Source organism: Mirounga leonina, unplaced genomic scaffold, assembly GCF_011800145.1.
Source record: "Mirounga leonina isolate KUSES-001 unplaced genomic scaffold, KU_Mleo_1.0 Mir_366, whole genome shotgun sequence".
NCBI classification, from domain to species: domain Eukaryota; kingdom Metazoa; phylum Chordata; class Mammalia; order Carnivora; family Phocidae; genus Mirounga; species Mirounga leonina.
This window is the reverse complement of record NW_023270709.1, coordinates 15746273-15766624: the sequence shown is the minus strand read 5'-3', so window position 1 is coordinate 15766624 and position 20352 is coordinate 15746273. Positions and strand designations below refer to the sequence as shown.

At 42.4% G+C, this 20352-nt stretch overlaps 1 protein-coding gene across 1 annotated transcript in view; it reads left to right on the top strand.

The window, feature by feature from the left end:
- The window catches only part of RANBP9 (RAN binding protein 9), a 91420-nt gene that overhangs the window by 67819 nt on the left and 3249 nt on the right, over positions 1-20352 (top strand). The window contains exons 7-13 of the mRNA XM_034985697.1: positions 464-576; positions 1941-2049; positions 3819-4009; positions 6821-6965; positions 10396-10517; positions 12121-12272; positions 18773-18884. Coding sequence (XP_034841588.1) covers positions 464-576; positions 1941-2049; positions 3819-4009; positions 6821-6965; positions 10396-10517; positions 12121-12272; positions 18773-18884 — 944 coding nt within the window. The remainder of the gene's footprint in view (positions 1-463; positions 577-1940; positions 2050-3818; positions 4010-6820; positions 6966-10395; positions 10518-12120; positions 12273-18772; positions 18885-20352) is intronic.

Sequence of the window (20352 nt, the reverse complement as noted above, 5' to 3'; positions counted from 1 at the left end):
GATGAGTAAAGAAAGGAGTGGAACTCCACGACACAAAGAGTGCATCTGTTATTTAGAAACTGTTGTATTTTATAAAATGCCAGCACTTCACTGGGATAGGTGAAACAGAAATTGTGATTAGTAGGATTGAATATAAGGATGGAAGTCCCAGGAAAGGAGCCAGGGAAAACGGGGAGCCAAGAATCGAGAGTCTGTCAGTGGCTCTTCCTTGGTGACAGTTACTCTTCGGGAGAGTAGTCCTAACCTGGCGTTTGCGGTTCTCTTTTTGGAACCACTGCGTGATGAGAACAAAAGGATTTTTTTTTTTTTTTTTTTAACTTTAAAGTTGAGGTTCTTAACGCCTTATTTCAAAGGGAATAGGTTGGTTTTGTAACAAAGGAGTAGATCTTGTTTTATATAAATTGTAGTATGAAGCCTGTATTCTCTTGACTAAAAGATGTGTGTTTCTTCTTTTTATTTTAAGAATGGTTTCATCTTATTTAGTCCACCATGGGTACTGTGCCACAGCAGAGGCCTTTGCCAGATCTACAGACCAGACCGTTCTAGAAGAATTAGCTTCCATTAAGAATAGACAAAGTAAGGACCCTGTGGTGCATGGATAATACTTGTTTTCAGATTATAGGTTTGGTTATATCAATTTTTAGAAATTTTATTTTTTAAAATAAAGTTTCAAATATACTAAAATTGATACCTCTGAAATTTATTTTCATTGACATTTTTGAAGATCACCTTACAAAAAACTCACATAAGACTGTGTTAGCATTCTGGATGTAGAAAGAATTTTGGAGAAAGTTGTGTAAGAAATGTTTACCATTTTTTTCTTAAAAAAATGTTCGCTTTAGATTTTAGGAAGTAAACATTTAACAAAACCATTTTTTTTTTAGTTGGTAAAGTAGTCCCATGATTAGATATTAGCGAAGATTATACGTAAAAGAAATGTAAATCTTTGCATTATTTAAATTGCTATCTAAACTTAAGATAGTATTGATCTTAAGTTTCTATTGCTTCGGTCCCAAGGCTGGTGGCCAGAGCTGGGGCCTGTTCAACGAAGGGCGAGTCAGCATGTGGCTCTTCCGCAGTTCGCCTTCTAAATGTGGGCATTAGTCCATCGGGGGAGGTGGGCGCGTGGGGGGGGGGGGAATGGACGTAGTGAGAGGCTAGGCATCAAAACACAACATCGTGTGTGAAATCGTGATGCTTGACAACAGTTTTTTTATAGGTCAGACTTGCTATGATAACACCGATTACATTGTGTTGTCACTACGTGTATGCTCTGTCTTTCTCACTATGTTACGAGCTCTGGCAAACAGATGATCACTTACTCGTTCTGTATACTCACCTAATTTAACAAACGCCTGACACACAGGGAACGCTCAGTGGATGTCTATTGAATTCAGATCTTATCAAAGGCTAGCGTTCTCATAGTACTGGGGGCAGAAGGTTATCATATTTGGTAAGACATTTTGAATGTTCTCTCTAATGCTTGCTATGGTCTTTTTTTTTTTTTAAATGCTTTATTGCGGTATGATTGACATATTAAAAGCTGTACATATTTTTAGTGTGTGTAACTTAATGACATTGGGAAAAGTATTCTGTGAGGCCGGCACCGCACTCTAGGCTATAAACAGGTCCATCTTTTTAATCTTAGTGTTTAGTACTTCATTATTGCTTAACAGGTATTTTTCCTGTATTACTTGTATATTAGTTTGTGATTTTTTAAGAGTAGTTTATGAAATATTTGTTTTCCTAACTTTTTAATATGTCTGAAATTTCCCCTTGATTGCCTAGAAACTATGATTTTAGAAAAAGAAATGGAAATTAATCGCAATAATGTATTTAAAGTTTTTTTTTACTTTTTTTTTTACTTTTTTTTTGACAGTCCACTAAGTTTATGTTTCTACTCTTAAAAAATTAATCTCTTGCTTTCTTTTTCTAAATAGGAATTCAGAAATTGGTGTTAGCAGGAAGAATGGGAGAAGCTATTGAAACAACACAACAGTTATACCCAAGTTTACTTGAAAGAAATCCTAATCTCCTTTTCACATTAAAGTGAGTTTAATGTTATTGTATTATGTATGGGTGTGTGTGTTATGTATAATCCGAATTATTTTCATTTTTTTTTTTTTTTTTTAAGATTTTATTTATTTGACAGAGACCGCGAGAGAGGGAACACAAGCAGGGGGAGTGGGAGAGGGAGAAGCAGGCTTCCTGCTGAGCAGGGAGCCTGATGTGGGGCTCGATCCCAGGACCCTGGGATCATGACCTGAGCCGAAGGCGGACAGCTAGCAACTGAGCCACCCAGGCGCCCTATTTTCATGTTTTAATAGTTTTAATTTTTGTTTCAGGTATTTACATATAATTTTGTAATATAGCACGTTTAAGTAACAGATTACAAAAAAAACACTTGTGTTGAGGATTATAAGCAGATGGCATCTTTCGCTCTGTGTTTGCTCTTCTGTTATGCTAGCTATCTGTTGAAATGTTAAAATCTTATTTAGAAGATGGATATCTGTTTTCCTCTCACAAAGTACCTTATTGTAAGTCTGTGTAATTTTGAAAATTGTGGTAAAATAGATATAACATAAAATTTGCCATTTTTAAACATGCAGTTCTGTAGTATTAAGTATAGTCACCCTGTTCTGCAATCCTCACCAGCCATCCATCTCCAAAACATTTTTCATTATCCCAAACGGAGACACGAACTCCCCATTTCTCCCTGCCCCCAGCTCCTAACAACCACCATTTTACTTTCTGTCTCTATAAAATTGAATTTGACTACCTGGGTACCTCATCTAGGTGGAATCGTAAAATATTTGTCCTTTGTTACTGGCTTATTCCTCTTAGCAAAATGTTCTCAAAATTCATCCATGTTAGAGTGTATGTCAGAATTCCCTTCATTTTGAAAGCTGACTAACTGATAGACATTTGGGTTGCTTCCACTTTGGTGATTGTGAATAATGCTGCCATGAACAGGGGTGTACAGATATCCTTTGGAGTCCCTGTTTCCAGTTCTTTGTGGTATATACCCAGAAATGGAATTGTTGAACCATATGGTAAATCTGTGTTTAATTTTTTAGGGAAATTAATCCTTAGAATTCTATAGCCCTGTGCCATTTACAGTCTCACCAACAGCATACCAGAGTTCCAGTTTTTCCACATCCTTGTCAACACTTCATTTTCTGCATTTTTTTTTTAATAGCCATCGTAATGTGACTTTTTTTAATTGGTCTTCTGATTCTTTGTTATTTTAAAATTCAGGTGTTACCAAGTTTAATATTTCACCTCCCTTAAGTACCAGAAACCCTTTGTAAACCAAATGTCAGGATTGTTTTGCTTTGGAGTAAAATTTTAAATTGGTCCATTTTGGTGAAGAGGTTGCAGAAGGGAATAGGAATGAGGAAGAGTGGGGAGCAAGGCTCTGTGTCCTATGTCCAGTAAAGCACATCATGTTCTTACATACTATATGACTTGCTATCAAGTGCAAATGTTATTTGATTAAATTATTTTTAACTTCAAAAAAAAAATGAAGTCCATTTTGATTTTATTATAACTACCAAAAGATTTTCATTTTCTCAGTAAATCTTGAGTAAAGGAGATACAATGTCTTTTGTTCTGTACTCTCATTTTTCTGGAAAACTTCAAATTTAAGCAGTACAGTAGATGAAACCATAGTTAATATTTTTAGCATACTATGTAAAGGCCATACTTACTGATAAATGCTGGTTCTTAAAATATGTCCTCTCAGAAATCTCTTGTTACTAAATAAATAAACTGCTATTTGAAAATTATCTAAGTCAATTTGTCTTTTCTTTTTTTAGGGTGCGTCAGTTTATAGAAATGGTGAATGGTACAGATAGCGAAGTACGATGTCTGGGAGGCCGAAGTCCAAAATCCCAAGACAGTTACCCTGTTAGTCCTCGACCTTTCAGTAGTCCGAGCATGAGCCCCAGCCATGGGATGAACATCCACAACTTAGCATCAGGCAAAGGAAGTACTGCACATTTTTCTGGTGAGACTCAGTGTTATGACAGCACTTTTTAAGTTTTTACCCTTCTTTATGCTTTTGAGCCAAAATTAAAAATGTTTAAAAATCTGGGCATTTCCACATAGCCCTTTTGCACGCATGCATACTTGATCTCACGATGTTCTGGAAGAATAATTGTCAGTGGATCAGATTGGTGTGTTTTTAGTCCTAGGAAGGTAACTTGAAGAAGAGCTATTTCTGAGAATAGGTTATTAGCAGATTTTCATAAACATAGGTCAACATTGGAGTTGTCTCTGGAAATGAAGTCATAGACATTCTGGTGAAGATAGAAGGTCACCGTGTGTTCTGACGATGTGGAAATGTGAAGGGGGTACTGCGACGGTGGTGGCTTTGGTCCACCCGGCAGCACGCCTTGCTGGGCTGCCTGCTTTCTCATCCTCTCCCTGCCAGCCCCCTGCAGGCTCTGTTCTGCCCGGTTCTTTTCTTCTTGTCCCTTTCTGGGCTCACCGGTCTTCGTCTCTCAGGCTTTTGGTGTTTTGTTTTGTTTTTAATTTTTTTATTGTTATGTTAATCCCCATACATTACATCATTAGTTTTTGATGTAGTGTTGCATGATGCATTGTTTGTGCATAAAACCCAGTGCTCCATGCAGAACATGCCCTCTTTAATACCCATCACCGGGCTAACCCATCCTCCCACCCCCCTCCCCTCTAGAACCCTCAGTTTGTTTTTCAGAGTCCATCGTCTCTCATGGTTCGTCTCCCCCTCCGATTTCCCCCCCTTCATTCTTCCCCTCCTGCTATCTTCTTCTTCTTCTTTTTTTTTTTTTAAACATATAATGTATTATTTGTTTCAGAGGTACAGATCAGTGATTCAACAGTCTTTCACAATTCACAGCGCTCACCATAGCACATACCCTCCCCAATGTCTATTACCCAGCCACCCCATCCCTCCCACCCCCCACCACTCCAGCAACCCTGAGTTTGTTTCCTGAGATTAAGAATTCCTCATATCAGTGAGGTCATATGATACATGTCTTTCTCTGATTGACTTATTTTGCTCAGCATAACACCCTCCAGTTCCATCCATGTCGTTGGAAATGGCAAGATCTCATTCCTTTTGATGGCTGCATAATATTCCATTGAATATATGTACCACATTGTCTTTATCCATTCATCTGTCGATGGACATCTTGGCTCTTTCCACAGTTTGGCTATTGTGGACAGTGTTGCTATAAACATCGGGGTGCACGTACCCCTTCGGATCCCTACATTTGTTTCTTTGGGGTAAATACCCAGTAGTGCAATTGCTGGGATCGTATGGTAGCTCTATTTTCAACTTTTTGAGGAACCTCCATACTGTTTTCCAGAGTGGCTGCACCAGCTTGCATTCCCACCAACAGTGTAGGCAGGGTTCCCCTTTCTCCGCATCCCCGCCAACATCTGTCGTTTCCTGACTTGTTATTTTTAGCCATTCTGACTGATGTGAGGTGATATCTCATTGAGGTTTTGATTTGGATTTCCCTGATGCCGAGTGATGTTGAGCACTTTTTCATGTGTCTGTTGGCCATTTGGATGTCTTCTTTGGAAAAATGTCTGTTTATGTCTTCTGCCCATTTCTCGATTGGATCATTTGTTCTTTGGGTGTTGAGTTTAAGAAGTTCTTTATAGATTTTGGATACTAGCCCTTTATCTGATATGTCATTTGCAAATATCTTCTCCCATTCTGTCGGTTGTCTTTTGGTTTTGTTGACTGTTTCTTTTGCTGTGCAAAAGCTTTTTATTTTGATGAAGTCCCAGTAGTTCATTTTTGCCCTTGCCTTTGGCGATGTTTCTAGGAAGAAGTTGCTGCGGCTGAGGTCGAAGAGGTTGCTGCCTGTGTTCTCCTTCAGGATTTTGATGGACTCCTGTCTCACATTTAGATCTTTCAACCATTTGGAGTCTATTTTTGTGTGTGGTGTAAGGAAATGGTCCAGTTTCATTCTTCTGCATGTGGCTGTCCAACTTTCCCAACACCATTTGTTGAAGAGACTGTCTTTTTTCCATTGAACATTCTTTCCTGCTGTGTCGAAGATGAGTTGACCATAGAGTTGAGGGTCCATTTCTGGGCTCTCTATTCTGTTCCATTGATCTATGTGTTTTTGTGCCAGTACCATACTGTCTTGATGATGACAGCTTAACAACAGTTCTCTCCTTTCTTGGCTTTTATGACATCACTTCTCTAGGTTTATTTCCAGTTTTTCTTAGTCTTCTTTCTTTCCTTGTCTCTCTCATTCCATTCTTCCCAAGGGGTTCTCTTGCCTCTGTACGTTCCGCTTTCTGAAACAGAAGTCAGATACTGTTTCCTTTCCTTTCATAGAGCAATAATCCCTTTGCTTTTCCTCCATCGGCGCATACCTTTCTCCATTACTGCCTCGCATTTTATTTACATCACCATCCCGTGCATGCCCATGATTCTCGGGTTTGTATCCTTAGCCACCTTCCATCTTGAAGCCCATACATTGACTCCGGTGTGGACAGCTTCTTAGCTTCGGTGTATTTATATATTAAATGGGAGCGATGAGAACACTGCCCCCCTAGTGGGGTTGTGGGGATTAAATAAGATCCATAATTAAGCCTTCAGTAAATGTTAGAGATGGTAATTACAGCCCACAATTAATATCCTTATATCCTTTCAAAGAAGTTATCTGTTTACTATTTAAGTAATGCATTGGCTGTCCTACATTTTAAAAGTTTCAAGTGCAAGATCAGAATATGGGTACGTTATTTACAACTTAATAATAATTTAATGTGTATTTCTATGTTCATGCATCTTTTTCTTTTTTTTTTCTCCCAGGTTTTGAAAGTTGTAGTAATGGTGTAATATCAAATAAAGCACATCAATCATATTGCCATAGTAAACACCAGTCATCCAATTTGAATGTACCAGAACTAAACAGTATAAACATGTCACGATCACAGCAAGTTAATAACTTCACCAGGTACGTGATCTCACTAGTTTTTGCATTACTGTAAGCAACCTAAGTATAAATGTCATCGTTTTTAATAATTTAGAAAAATTGAATTATACGGTCTATAATGGGGGTCTGGAGGTTCCCAAGCCCCCAGACAATAAAAGGGTAGGGAGTAAGTTCCCCAGAGTTTTTCAGTCTCCCCATGTGCACACAGCCTCTTTCCATTGTGCCTTCCTCTGAGTCTGCATTCCTTCTTCCCCCGCCGGGGCCGTAAGAATCCATTCCAGGCTCTGCCTTCTTCTGGTTTTTCTGCCGGCACCGGCCTGTACAGATGGTCACATAGATGCTGTTCTTATATTTCCCAATTAAGTCACAGTGGAATATTTACTCTCTCGAAGTAACATAAGATACGTTTACAACTATTTTTTTCTCTGTGTGGGTTTTTTGGTGTAAATGTGTAGAATGTTTCCTGAGTTCCAGATAACTTTATGAAGAATCTTTTTTGAAAGCCTGTCTTTAGGAAGCTTGCTATGACAGCAAATGGACCTTAAGTCATTTAGTAATAAACATGTAGCATGAGCATAGTATTGAGGACCTGTTGGGTGTCAAACATTCTGCTAGGCCTGGTCTCTGACTTCAGCGAGCTTTGAGAGAGGGATGTCTACAGGACTCTACTAAAATCCTTGGTACACTTGGGTTGAAGATTCCTGAACCTAAAGGTTCGTGGAATGTCATCATTTGAATACTAGTGTATGAGAGCAAGTTCTAAAGAAGTCAGCCTGCCCAGATCATCCAGCATCTAAATTCATTTTGGCTCAGGACTAGTGAAATGATAAAGATAATACAAAAAAAAAAAAATCATGGGTAGATTTTATCAATTTGATGTTGGTTTGGTCTTATCGCGTGACTTGATTGGTCGCACTGCTATTAGGGGGAACATGCGTCATTGCAAAACTTTCTCATTAGAGGAGAAAGAACCTAACTTTTAACATGGAATCTTAATGGAAACATGATTCTGGAGAAAAAAAATCTGTATTTGCAGTTTGGGAGAGTAATCAGAATATCCAGATCATCTATCCCAAGTGATGACTTACCAAAGTGATGGTGTTGTGTGGTGTGGGCTACGGTGGACATCCACGGAAGCGGTGGTCTGAGAAGAATGGTAGAAAAAATGGCTGTCCCTGGCAGAGGAGATTAGGGTGGTCTTTCACAGGAGAAATGACGTACTAGAAAATGGAAGATTAGAAGACTGGGTTGTAATAAAAATTATGTATGGAAATTTAGAAAGTTGAGCCTTTAGTACTTGTGGTGCTTTGTAGCGCGTTGGGACAGTGTTGTTGGAGAGTTCTGCCACTGTCTGGGGGCAGGGCTGGGGGCAGTTGGTGGGTCATTCTCTTAAGTACTCTTCATGGCAGGAAGTTGCTAAAGAGACCCATCACTCCCTGAGTTCAGGGAAGCAAGCTCACCGGGAGGGTTTGGTGACACAGCATCCTCTGGGCGCAGGGTAGAAAGAGAAGAACGCCTCACGCTGTTAAACAGTAACAGTTACTTTATAGTTGGTAAAGGCCGCCCTTACGGTGGGATTGCAAAGTAGGCGAAGATGCTATTAACTAGTAAAACCATTTTACAGAGGTAGAGCTCAATACCAGAAGTGTAGATGACTTTTGGGGGCTGGGGGGGTGGGTCAGGTTTAATAATTAGTGGCTAGTAAGTTGCAGAACTGTGACTATTTCTCAGGATTTCTGACTTCCAGATTTGCGCTTTTTGCATTATGCTGCACCCCACCCTCCACCCCATCAGAAATGCTGCTCCCTCCCCTCCCTCCTAACTTCTGTTCAAGCGGGCTGTGACACTCAGTCCCGTTGTTACTCTTCCAGGACGATTTCCTTGATTGCGTCCCGACCAAATGTTGGGTCACGCCTTGGAAATAACTTTCACCCGAGGGCTGATCCTCTGCCCCTGGAGGCCGGAGGCTGTTCCATGGTGTCCATAGCACCTAACACAGAACATGGCTCAGGAGCTCTTAAACAGGTGTTGAATGAAAGAATCCCTCCCACGTACTATATTGTATTGTCAAAAAAAAAGTTTAGTGTATTTATTAAGATCACTAAAAACTATGATCTTAAGAATTTCCATTAAATTAAACCTTGATTATTCTTACCCATTCGCAAAGTTCGTCAAGATAGAGTAAACCAGGGGTGCCTGGCTGGCTTAGTCAGTTGAGCATCTGACTATTGATCTCAGCTCAGGTCTTGATCTCAGGGTCCTGAGTTCAAGCCCCGCATTGGGCTTCATGCTGGGTGAAGAGCCTACTTTAACAACAAAAAAAAAGGTAAACAAGCGGTTTGGACTGATGGAGGAATCCTGGGGCCATTGCCCCCTTCTTCCTAGATCTGTGTCTTTTTCCAGCATGTGTTGCTGATAGAAGCAGTGCCCCCACATGTACACACTTAACCTCACTCGCTCACCCCGAGGTGTCACCGGTGGTCGTGTCTGGTGGCATCACGCACAGAGCGCTTTTTGCTCATCTGCATTCAGGGTTGCTTTTTTCTACAAATGAATATACATTGCTTTTTAAATGAGAAAAGTGCATTTTAATGTATTTCCTGTGTTTTCATCAAGTGTGTCCTTCTGGACTGTATAATCCTTATGTAGATCTTCACCGGGGAAATCTTCCAGAATAGGTGTTTGTCATTCTTAGAGTGGGGGGGGGGGGAGGCAGGGCGGGGGGGTGGCGACAGCTTCACTGTGTCCAGATGCAGGTACTGGTGCGGGCTCTTCGTCGGTAAATGAGACACAAGTGAGAGTGGGGAGCAACCTGAGTATACAGAACGGCATTTTTAAAATTAAGATTTGGCAGTGCTTTAGCTTCTTGAGCCAGTAAGAAAGCCCGTGGGAGGCAAATCGTGTTGGGTGCTGACAAGGTCGGAGAGGACCAGACACAGTGGCTTTCCAAGTCATCATTTACCTTTGCGGGAGGCTGCGTTTCTAAGGAGTGAGGACAAATGCCACAATGTCAAGACCATTAAAGAAAAAAATCGTCTTAGGAGAGATGAATATGAGGGCAGGAAAGAGGTGAAGTGGGATCCGGGAATAGTTTAAGAATAAAGTTTTCCCCTTTTCTTCCTTGAATGCTGGAAACGCACGCCGGGTGAGGCTGGGGGGTCTTGGGGCAAGGGCTGATGAACAAAAAATGAAGTGCAGATCTGAGCTGGAAAAATCGTGGGCATACACTCTTTCCCCCCTCCCCATCCAGGAGTACAAATTTGTTAAGAGCGAGCTACGTACTAGCTTTGAAGACCTTCAGGATTGAACTAAACACCTTTTTTTGCAGATTGCTGTTGCCTCATATTATGAAGTCAGTTTATAAGTAGGCTGTGTAGTTGAGTCGTAATTTATTTTAAACTAAGCTACAAGTATGCGATTTCTAAAATTAGGTCTGTTTTTTCATTTCCAGTAATGATGTAGACATGGAAACAGAGCACTACTCCAATGGGGTTGGAGAGACTTCATCCAATGGTTTCCTAAACGGTAGCTCTAAACATGACCACGAAATGGAAGATTGTGACACCGAAATGGGTCTGCAGTGATATTTCTTACATTTTTAATAAAAAATGATGACCACAAGGTTATGTTTTTACTTGTATTGATTCACAGCTGATGAGCATAAGTCAGATTTAAAGATGTATGTGCCACTGGACTTGACAGTAGTACCTAGTCCCGAAACTGTCCTGTGAGAGGGGGCTGCGAGCGGGAGCGGAGGCCCTTCTGGGCCTTCTGCAGTTAAGTGCTGGCCAGTTGGCTGTGCAGATCCGTCCCCACTCGGCTGCAGGGCTGTCGTTAATGCAGCTCTACGCGGGGTAGTGTTAACTGTCCTTCAGGACGTTTGGGGTTGGAGAGGTGAAAAGCTTTTATACTTATCTCAGTATAACCAGTAAAGGCCAGATGGGTAGAGATGATTTTATAAATTCTAACGTGACAATTTCTTATGCGATTTAATGTGAATATATGTGACCGTGCGCAGTTTAGTGCCTACGGGCACATAGTAGGTGCTTCAGTGTGACCCACCCTTGTCCTCCCCACTGCCCCGAAAATGATGTGGCTGCAGGGTACATTAGCATGCATCCTTTTGTCTTGCTGGTAACTTGTGGAGTCCAGTGTACCGTAACGGTAATCCATCAGCAGACTTTCCCATCAGTTGGCGAATGAAAATTTATTCGAGCCTCAGAATTCTTAACTGTCTGAATTCCATGGCAACATCAGATCTCTGACTATTTTGAGGTTAAAAGGTCTTTATTGAGGATTGTGTGTTCAATGTAGAATTCACTTTTTCAAGTAAGGGGTTTAATTTGAAAGGCAGCCCAGGTTTACTGTGTCAGATACCAGCATGGTGATTAAGAGCAGGAGTTCTAGAACCAGATTACCTGGATTCGAATTCTGCAACTGCCGCTTACTAGCTGTATAACCTTGGACAAGTTTTTAAGAGCCCTGTGCCTCCGTTTCTTCATCTGTAAAATGGGTACAGTAACAGTCACAACCAGCTATAGGTCCATGTGAGGAATAAATGAGCCAATCTGTGAAAAGCTAGTAAGCACAAAGTAAGCGCTCAGTAATTGTTGATTATTGTCATCATTAGTAATTGTGTCATTAGTGATCCATACAATGTTACATTATTGATCAGTGATTGTTGTCAACCAAGACATATACCATACAATTATTTTGTAAAAGTGTGTGATTAACTCCTTCGGTAACATGGTGTCTTGTGTGTTTCTTTGGAGTCACTTAGCTTTTAGCCAAAAGGCATCCTTTTATTCCATCTCTGTTTGGTGTCAGAATAGTCTGAGCGGCAGTTACCGACTTTGTTCTTTTCTGCTTAATGCTGCTTAATGTAGTTTGAGAGATTTGTGCTTGATGTCTTACTGACCTTGCCCTGTACGCCAGGTGCCCGTACACTGCAAGGCGGTCACCTGACTTTGAGCTGCGTGCTGGCGCTCAGAGCCTACGTTCTTGAGACGTAGAGGAAGGACACCTTTGAGCTGCAAAGTTTCACACTGAATTAAAATAAATCTACGTGTTTAGATAAGCCATTAGGTAGTAGTTGCTAAATGAAACGTACAAAACGTCATAAGCAATTATGTTCATTTCTCCACTGTAGTAAAATACTCGTTTGTTTTGCTTGCAGAAGTTGATTCGAGTCAGTTAAGACGCCAGTTGTGTGGAGGAAGTCAAGCCGCTATAGAGAGAATGATTCACTTCGGAAGAGAGCTACAGGCCATGAGTGAACAGCTGAGGAGAGAATGTGGCAAGAACACGGCAAATAAAAAAATGTTGAAGGTAAATTTGTTTTTCCTTGAAAAATTAGAGATGTGTCGAAGGAGTTAAATTGTCATTTTGTAAAACATTGAGTAGTGCTAGGAATTCTGGTTGGACTTGCAGTAAAAAATCCGGGTTAAACCCCAGTTCTGCCACCCGTCAGCACTGTATATACCCTTTGTCAACTTACTTGTTTAGTTTTAGTTTCTCGTCTGTAAAAGTGGCAGAGTTATTAGAGGTGTGGGTTTGCTGATAAAACTACAAATTTGAGATATTTTTATTTCAGCAAACATTGTTCAGGGCTGCAGCGAATTGGATGTCTACCACATGGTTTTCATTTTTATTGGTGATTGCCGAAACATTGGGTCATCTTTCAAAACCAGAAGAGTTAAAATACATTTTCAGATCTCTTCTGGATTGATGTGTATGATAGATGGTAAGATGGATAAAATTGCAGCCGTTTAGTACGTTGGCCACAATGTTACAGATCAGGTGCAGACGGACGGGTTTCCGCTGCCTTAAGTCAGCATTGCAGTTCGTTGTAGAGACGTTAAGGTTCTTTACAAGTTTTTTTTTTCATACTCCTGAAAGTCCCAATAGCCCTGTGAGTCTGTGAAACATTAACCTTAACCATTGTATTTTTATTTATTTTTTTGTAAGCCTGCATCAGGTTTGGCTCAAAGGTGATTCGTTACAAATATTTTCTCCCGAATGTTTTGAAAGAAGTCCAAACACAAAAGGGAGGTGCGTGCGGGGGCCCTGAGCCCGATGACGGGGCGTAGTGGGAAGGAGCAAGGCCTCGGCCACCCCTTCCTGACCCAGACTGAGCCGGTGCGCCAGCCAGCACCGCCTGGTCCCCCCAAACACGGCATGAAGGCGGCGCACATAAAACAGCCTCCTGCGCCGTGGCCTCGGGGTGGCACCTGTTGTGTAGACAGAACATACCGGCTTAGCCTGGGAGCGGATAAGGAGCCGCTTACACACGTCGCCAGTTAAAGGCGTGTGTGGTCTTGTACTCTCAGTAGCTGGGGCGGGAGGGGAGGTGTATTCCCTGCACGTGGTCCTTCATCTGCTGGAGAGCACGCCCGCTGTTTCTAACGGCCACGCTCGGCGATCCAAAAAGGGGGGGGGGGGGGTAAATTATGATTTGTATAAAAGAAAATCGGTGGAATATGTAATTTAAACAATTTTTTCATTTAAAATGTCAAATCATTTGGTGGGACTGCAAACTGGTGCAGCCACTGCGGAAAACAGTTTGGAGAGTTCCCAAAAAATAAAAATAGAAATACCAAGTGATTCAGTAATTCCACTACTAGGTATTTACTCAAAGACCGCGAAAATGGTAATTCAAAAAGATACATGCGCCCCTGTGTTGACTGCAGCATTATTTACAACAGCCAAACTATGGAAGCAGCCCAGGCGTCCCTCGATAGACAGATGGATAAAGATGTGCTGTGTATATATTTATTTATATAGTATTTTTTTATATATTATTTATACATATACACACACAATGGAATGTTACTCAACCATAAAAAAGAATGAAATCTTGCCATTTGTGACAACATGAAGGGACTTAGAGGGTATTATGCTAAGTGAAGTCAGAAAGACAAGTACACGATTTCACTCACGTGGAATTTAAGAAACAAACCTGAATAAAGGAAAGACCAAAAAACGGCTGTTAACTAGAGAACAGGGGAGGTGGGAGAGGGGATGGATGAAATAGCTGATGGGGATGAAGAGCACATTTAACGTGACGAGGACTGAGGAACGTATAGAATTGTTGAATCACTGTATTGTACACCTAAAACTAATGTAACTAATTACACTGGAATTTAAAAAACACAAGTAAAATAAAAACCAGACATTCATATGTTAGGAAAATGGCTGTCCACATTTGCCCTGTAAGGTGGAGAATTCCTTGAGGTCAGACTAGGTCTTCACTCCTCCCCCTTTAACTCTATCTAATGCAGGTGGCACCTGGCTGTTTAATGAATGTTTATTTAAAAGAGTTTTGTTCGTATGGATGTTTATTTTTATCATACTAGAAATTCAAACTAATCCGTTTATTGATAAATAATCATAAACCCATTGGATATTTTTATGAAAAATATTCCAAAAAATGAGAACAGTGGCATTGCTTTGCCTTTGTGCGAGTCTCTTTAACCGCTGGGTGTGAGGGAGGGTGAGCCACGTTCTCCTCGTTCCCTGAACAGTCGCTCTCCTGCCGTCACACACCCTGCAGCTTCTGGACACCCCCCCACCTGCCCCCCGTGCAGTTGTGGGAGCATGTGAGTGAGGCAAGAGAAAGTAGTGTCTTCGTTTCATTATGAAAACAGTTCAGAGCTTACAGGACCTCCTGACATGGTCTCCGATTGGACCCAGGTGTGTCTGGACGATACTTGGGGAACTGCTGTTTTAGGGGAGACTTGGGGATACGAAATGTTAAGATTTCATACACTTTTTTACACTAGGTCATCTGACTGTTCTCCTGTTAAAACTTTATGCTAAAGGCACATGATGAAGGAATGGGATTTATGTAGTGTCTTTGAAAATGTAGGGTTTCACTTCATCAGCTGACTGGCTTTGATTCCATTGTGCGTGAAGCTCCGAAAATGGCTTCATGTGGCCTCTTCTCACAGAGAGTCCTTGGTTATATACGGAATTATGTAAAGATGTGATTCATCTTCTTCATCTAAAGAATGTGGATGGCTTTGATTTTGCCCTTCTGACTCCTAAGCAAATGCCAACTGCTTTACGAGACTTTCCTAATATCCTGAACTCCTTGCTTCCCCTTCCCTCAGCTTCCCTTGATCCACAGAGGGGTAAGCTGCCGAACTGATCCAACTTAGAAGCCCCTGAAGAACAGCTGGACGATTCGAGGACAACATGAAAAGTTTCTTTGCCATAGTTGAGAAGGTTTAGAAATTACTCCTTTTCCTTTTATTTTTCACTTCAGGGCACGTGTGATCGTAGTGGGTATTTTTTATCTTTCATTGTGTGTGGATCTGCATAAATATCTGAATCACACATGCATAGAGAGAGCAAGATTTGTGTAAATGCAAAGGCAAGAGCCCCCCACGTGCTTTACCGTGAGGCGCCGAGTACGGGGAGGAACCCCTGCAGCCAGCCCCCCGGCTTCTCTCCGCGCCCCTGCGCCCGCCCACTCGCTTTCCCACCTGCCTACGCCTGCCAGTGGCCTTCAGGACAACCACGGGAATTTGTGGGGCCGCTGTGGACGGGCGTGCTGTGGGGCAGCGAGGCACGGCTGTGGGGACGGTGCAGGGTCCGGGGTGAGCGGGCACCCCAGCCGGCGACCGAAGCAAAAATCCAACAGTTCAGACTCACCCTGTTGGAAGCCGCTGCGGTTTTAAGCCAACTACGAGTGCACTTTGAGAATCCCACCTAAGTGATGCCACGTTGGCCTCGGAAGTTCTTCCCGCGGAGATCTTTGTTTCTGAAGTAAAAGTAACCCACCGTCCCATGATAGTTCACAGATGTTTTCAGTTTTGTGCCTTAAACCCCATGTGCGTGTATTTTACCTAGTAATTACAGTTCTGCTGATTTGTATTGTTTCCGTTTACTGTCTTAAAAACTCATTTCCAGTTTCGATGCATTTAGTTATTTTTAAATGGCTACATGATACTCCGCAATGCTGCTAGATCAATTCATTTAAGCATTGCTCTGTTAGATTTTTTGCTTTTATTCCAGTGCTTTAGTGAACGTGTAGGATACGTGTATCTTTGTTTCTTCCTTAAAATTACAACACTGGGAGAGAGTCCTAGAAATAGAATGATTGAGTCAAAGGCTAGGATCGTTGTGGCTTTTGCTATATATTGCTCTACTGCTTTCCAGAAACCTCGACCAGCTTAGCAGCAGTAGAAAAGGAGAGTGCCAGAGGCACGACCGCATTCATCTACTTTAGGGGGTTCCACACCAGACCTTAAAATTGCTTATTTGAATTTCTTTGGTCACCACCAAAACTTAACCGCCCTCCGGTAAGTTTTACTGCAGGATTTAAAACATTAATGTTGCTGCCCTGACTTCATTCCCTTTGTAAAGATAAAATAGATATTCAGGGAACCTGGTGGTATAAACCTTCTTTTTCTCCTTTTAAGGTTTTATTAGTTTTCTTGCTTGTAGCTTCACCTGACTTCCAGGCTTTGTCCTCGGTGTTGCTGTGTGATCTTTCTAAAGTCCAGTTTTATCCGTGTCAGTCTTCGATTTAAAACGCCATTGCCATATTGGGAAAAAATTCAGGCTTTTTAGTGTGATTTAGGGGCATCTTAGGATCTAACCCTTACCTATGGTTCCATCCATGCCTTTCTTTCTCTCAGCCTGTTTCCATGGCGCTTGGGTCTCTCGCTCTGATGATGTCACGTGACACAGCATACTCTCTGTTAATAAGCGGCCCACGGTACATGGTTTATTTACAGGTCTAACTTTCCTGTAAGACCTGTGTGGGTCCTGGAAACAGGGACTGGGTCCCGGTGGTTGCCATCCGTGGCCTAGTGTCTGGCAGCCGTGTGCAATAATTTATTCAATTGTATTGAAAATTTTGGAGCAGAATTTAAGGCTTTTTTCGTCTCAGTATCTAGATCGGCAATGAAAAGAAACTGCATCTTACTAAAATGAGTTCTGCACTAGCTGTGTGCTCTTAAGCTCTCCCTGCCTCAGTTTGCTTCCAAGGTGGGAGCAGCAGTATCCACCCCCTGAGGTTACTGTGGGGATAAAATGAATCTATCCACGTTAGTGCTTAAAACAGGACTTCACCCAGTATTAGTGCATGATAAATTACTGACATCATTATCTTTGTCCATGAGGTTTTGTTTTGAATACTAGAAGAAGGTGTAAACAGAAGAATGGTCTAGATTTGAGATTTGGGACTGTACCATTTCTCCTTTTTGGTAGCATGTCCGGATATATGGCCCCAAGGGGATAGTTCCTGGGGCAGTTCTTCAGTGTACTTGAAAAATGTATCTGTAGTATGGGGATGGTCCCCCACTAGGTGGTTGTGGGGTAAATTAGGTCTTGAGCGAAGATCAGTCCTTTAGAAATGATGTGATTGATCAGAGTTAGCTTTACAGGATATAGGACATTAATATTCTCTCCATCAGAAATTCGGATGGAGGGACCCGGGAGACAGAACGGAGTAGCTCTGTGGGGTGCTCTGTAAGGAGCAGGTCTTGTGATTAGCAGGTGTGGGAGGCTTCTTCCCTGTACCCAGCGTGTACCCGTAGCTGCGGGGGACTCCACGTCGGGGAATACATTTTTCTCTTCAGAGACCTTTCCTTGTAGACATGGGGGCACGCTGTCTGGCACGGATGAAACCCTCGGCGGTGTGAGACCGTGGAGGGGCCGCGGGTGCGGCTTGAGGGGCGCCCGTCCGTCTGCCCTGCCTGGTGGCCTCCGACGGACCGCCCGAGCTTTGAAAGTGTTGCCACTGAACTCACCGACGTATAGTTTCCGCAGCACTTCGCCACGTACGCCTTCTGCGTTGGGAGGGCGGCCCGTTACTTGCCTCTCTGGGTCTCTGCTTCTGCCCCAGGTTAGGGCGCCGACAGCTGGGCGGCCCCGTGGGCTACGCGCCTGCCTTCGGCTCAGGTCGTGACCGCAGGGTCCTGGCGTGGAGCCCCAAGTCAGGGTCCCTCCTCCTCCAAGTCAGGAGTCTGCTTGTCCCTCTGCCTCCACCCTCCCCCCCCACGCCCCCCCACCCCGCTCTTGCTCGCTCGCTCAAATAAAATCTTAAAAACAATCACGTGTTGAAAGATGAGAATGAGCTGACGTTGCTGACTTCATTGAGCGGCTCGCCCTTACGACGTTCTCAGGTAGGACGTCTTCTGTAGACAGATGAGCAAACGGACGTAGGCCATCGCTCGCCAGAGGCCACGCGGCAGCTGACAGCGCAGCTTGAGCTTGAAACCAGTGTCTGAAACGACTGTGATGTGCGCCTCCCTTAGGAGACAAAGGGTGATTGAGTGAAGAGACTGTGTGTCAGTTCCTTTAGGAAGGGCGGCTTGAGGATAGTTGGAACTACTGCATGTTCACGAAGGGGAACCAGTTTCATTTTTTGATTCCTGAGTGAGAAAATGACATCCAGTGAGATGTAGCGAGTTCCCACATCTGTTTAAAAAATACATAGGGAGGCCCTATCCTTTTAATGTCAAATTCGTATCAGTGGGAATAAGTGATAGAGCATCTGAGTGTTTTTGTCTTCCTCTTTAATGAGCACATTCCAGAAGAATTCGTTTTAATTCTGCTGTTCTGCATGTGTTGTAGGGATGGGGAAGATTAATGAGAATGTCTGTTTACAGTAAAGAAAAATGAAAACTGCTTGGGCTTTGTTGCATAATCTAGTTGTTAAAAAACATACAGCCTCATAATCATAGGGGTGGGTGGGTTTAAATGTTACAGTAATCTGGGGCCATGAAGCTGTGCATTTTCCTTGTCTCTCAGCTTCGTAACTGGGGACCACAGTGGTTTAAATGTTTGAATTAAAAACCAAACTGTGTTTTCAACAGGATGCATTCAGTTTACTCGCTTATTCAGATCCTTGGAACAGCCCCGTTGGAAATCAGCTTGACCCAATTCAGAGAGAACCTGTGTGCTCAGCTCTTAACAGTGCAATATTAGGTGAGTAAAGCAGAGCTTCAACTTAGAGCCTCCGAACACTTCAGGTGGTATTTGTGCGGGGGTTTATGTTTTGGTAAACTCTTAAGGGGAAATGCTTTCTCCGTTTTAAAAAAGTTATTTTGAAATAGAGAAACCTTCCCCTCCATCATCTCAATTCCAGATGAAATGGATTCAAATGGAATAAAAAAAAAACAACAGTACTTGGGGATACACCTGGGGAAGTTGGGAAAATAGAAGTTTTTGTGCGCCTCTGTTACGTAAGCATTTCTGGCCTGGGCCACCCCTGCCGCAGCTCCCGCTGTGCTTAAAATACAGACACAAGGGCCTTCCAGGTGAGGAGAGCTTGCCCCGTCAGCACCGACCCCTGGAGTAGCATTATGTCTGCCCTGCAGTTGGGCATATTCAGCCGAATGCCCTCACCGACCAGAGGGTGGGCAAGAAAGACCCGCAGCTTCAGTAGCGAGGCTGAGCCAGAGGTGAGCCGAGAAGCTGCAGGTTGCCCTTCCTGTGAGCAACTCACTACGTGAATGTGCCGAACAGATACACTTGGTATACGAACTCTGCGACATGTGAACTCTACAGGGTTGTTTAGGTAAAACTATCTTTTAAATTCTCGATAATTCCTTTCAAATGTAATTTATAAGTAAGAGTGACTTCACCAGACTTTAGAATCTGGTTCCCCGGGTAACATGAGACTCCACTTTAGAAGTCTTTTCTTGCAGCTTGGCCCTGTCAGGTGTGGGGGGTTCGGTAACATGTTTCAAACTGTTCGGGCGTCTGAGAGCAGTACCACAAATAGTAGCTTCGAGAACATTAGACACGGAGACACGTAGAGGGCCAGGGCTCGTGGCCAGAATGTAAAGGAATGAAGTATTCACAGTTGAACCTTAATCCATTTATTTGCTCTTAGAAAGTTAATTACAGTTGACCCTTTGGGTACCAACCCACCCACCCACCCCCCCCACAAAAATTTGCATATAACTTTTGACTCCCCCAAAACTTAACTACTAATCGCCTCCTGTTGGCTGGAAGCCTTACCAGTAACATGAGCACTTGATTAACACGTATCTTGTGTGTTGTTATATGCATTATGTACTGGATTCATACAATAAATGTAGAGAACAGATGTGAAGAACACCGTAAGGGAAAATACATCTGCCTTACTGTGCTATGTCCAAAAAAACGCCACGTGGAAGTGGACCTGTGCAGGTCAAACCCCTGCTTCTCAAGGGTCAACTGTTACTCATTGTGTGTTAAGATCTAATAGTGGGGGGTTTGGGAATAAGAATTATTTATTTTTAAAAACATCTTTTGTGTTGTTTCCTTAGATTTAGAATTTATATATAATAAATAATGTGAATTTTCATTGATTAATGTGTTGTATTCTCTTTGGTTATATGAAATTAATTTAGCTCTACTGGTACAAATAGAACTTAATAGCAATGCTGGGATTGTAGGGCAAATTATG